Source organism: Vigna unguiculata, chromosome 1 (genome assembly GCF_037176805.1).
Source record: "Vigna unguiculata cultivar grain cowpea cultivar isolate G323 ecotype 2 chromosome 1, ASM3717680v1, whole genome shotgun sequence".
In the NCBI taxonomy this organism is placed as follows: domain Eukaryota; kingdom Viridiplantae; phylum Streptophyta; class Magnoliopsida; order Fabales; family Fabaceae; genus Vigna; species Vigna unguiculata.
This window is the reverse complement of record NC_140792.1, coordinates 9,336,565-9,337,851: the sequence shown is the minus strand read 5'-3', so window position 1 is coordinate 9,337,851 and position 1,287 is coordinate 9,336,565. Positions and strand designations below refer to the sequence as shown.

The 1,287-nt window shown below is 44.0% G+C and overlaps 1 protein-coding gene across 1 annotated transcript; it reads left to right on the top strand.

The window, feature by feature from the left end:
* Positions 1–487: 487 nt before the first annotated feature.
* LOC146888677 (uncharacterized) lies at positions 488–1,287 on the top strand. The gene is made up of 3 exons (XM_085665726.1): positions 488–826; positions 872–934; positions 1,045–1,287. Exons 1-3 carry the CDS (start codon positions 488–490, stop codon positions 1,285–1,287), a joined length of 645 nt encoding a protein of 214 aa, XP_085521852.1.

Below are 1,287 nucleotides of genomic sequence, written 5' to 3'. Positions count from 1 at the left end.
TCTTCTTTCATTTTGCTCTTTAAGTGTTGTTATTTCCGTGTGTGTTTTGAGCTTGAATCTAACTCTCTTCTTCCTTTCATGAGCTTGAGAAATGAACCTTCACATCTAGATAGCTTGCTATCTTAATGTCTAGTGGGAATTTTCAAAAAGCTTTCTTAAACAACTTCACCATATTCATAAACTCTAAAAGAAATCAAGATAATCCTTCATCACTGCCTAACATGTCAAAAGGCAAAAGTGGAGCATCAAAGACCCGGTGGGATTCTACAACCCTTGGAAATACTGGTGTGGAAATAGGATAACATCTCGATGGATTTCGTAACCCATTTTTGGCTCACCATAAAGTGAGTCGGGTTGGGTTCACTCATTGTCAACCCAGCTCGTGGTGAGCCAACCCGTGTGAGCCGGGTTGGCTCACTTTGATATGTCTAATGACACTATCTGGGTCATAGTAGACAGACTGACCAAGAGTGCTCATTTCTTGGCGATGAACTTGAGGATGTCCATGGTCAAGTTGGCCCAGTTGTACATTAAAGAAATTGTGAGGCTACATGGAGTACCCTCGAGCATTGTATCAGACAAGGATCCACGATTCACTTCCCGGTTTTGGCAGACCTTACAGAGTGCTATGGGCAGCAAGCTAACGATGAGTTCAACCTATCATCCTCAGACAAATGGTCAGTCTAAGAGAATGATCCAGTCACTTGAGGACTTGTTACGGACATGCATACTGGATCACTTAGGTGCTTGGGATGATTTTTTGCCTTTGATAGAGTTCACCTACAACAACAGCTTCCACGCAAGCATTGGCATGACGCCATATGAGGCTCTTTATGGCAGGAAGTGTAGGACTCCTCTATGTTGGTATCAGGATGGAAAGGTAGTGCTTATTGGATTAGAGTTGTTGGAACAAACTACTGAGAAAGTGAGAATGGTGAGTAATAGGATGCAGGCCTCGTAGAGTAGGTAGAAGGCCTATGTAGACCGTAGGAGGAGACCCTTGGAATTGGCTGCTAGAGATCATGTATTCTTGGCCCTTACCAGGTCTCGAGGAGGATTGGGCCCGTGGCGTATGAGATTGCTTTACCTCTTCAGTTGATAAACCTTCATCCGGTGTTCCACGTGTCACAGTTGAGGAAGTATGTCTTTGATCCGTCTCATGTGCTGGAAGCCGTGGATGTACAAATCAGGGAGAATCTCACTATTGAGGTACCACCAGTGGCTTTAGAGGATAACAAAGTTGAGGAACGTAAGAGAAAGTTTGTCAGCCTTGTCAAAGTCATTTAG

Excerpts from the sequence above, each read along its gene's own strand:
- LOC146888677 (XM_085665726.1), top strand. The coding sequence starts at position 488 with ATGAACTTGAGGATGTCCATGGTCAAGTTGGCCCAGTTGTACATTAAA. Across the intron at positions 827-871 it reads TTGGCATGACGCCATATGAG|GATGGAAAGGTAGTGCTTAT; the intron begins GCTCTTTATGGC and ends TGTTGGTATCAG. Across the intron at positions 935-1,044 it reads CTACTGAGAAAGTGAGAATG|GTCTCGAGGAGGATTGGGCC; the intron begins GTGAGTAATAGG and ends GGCCCTTACCAG.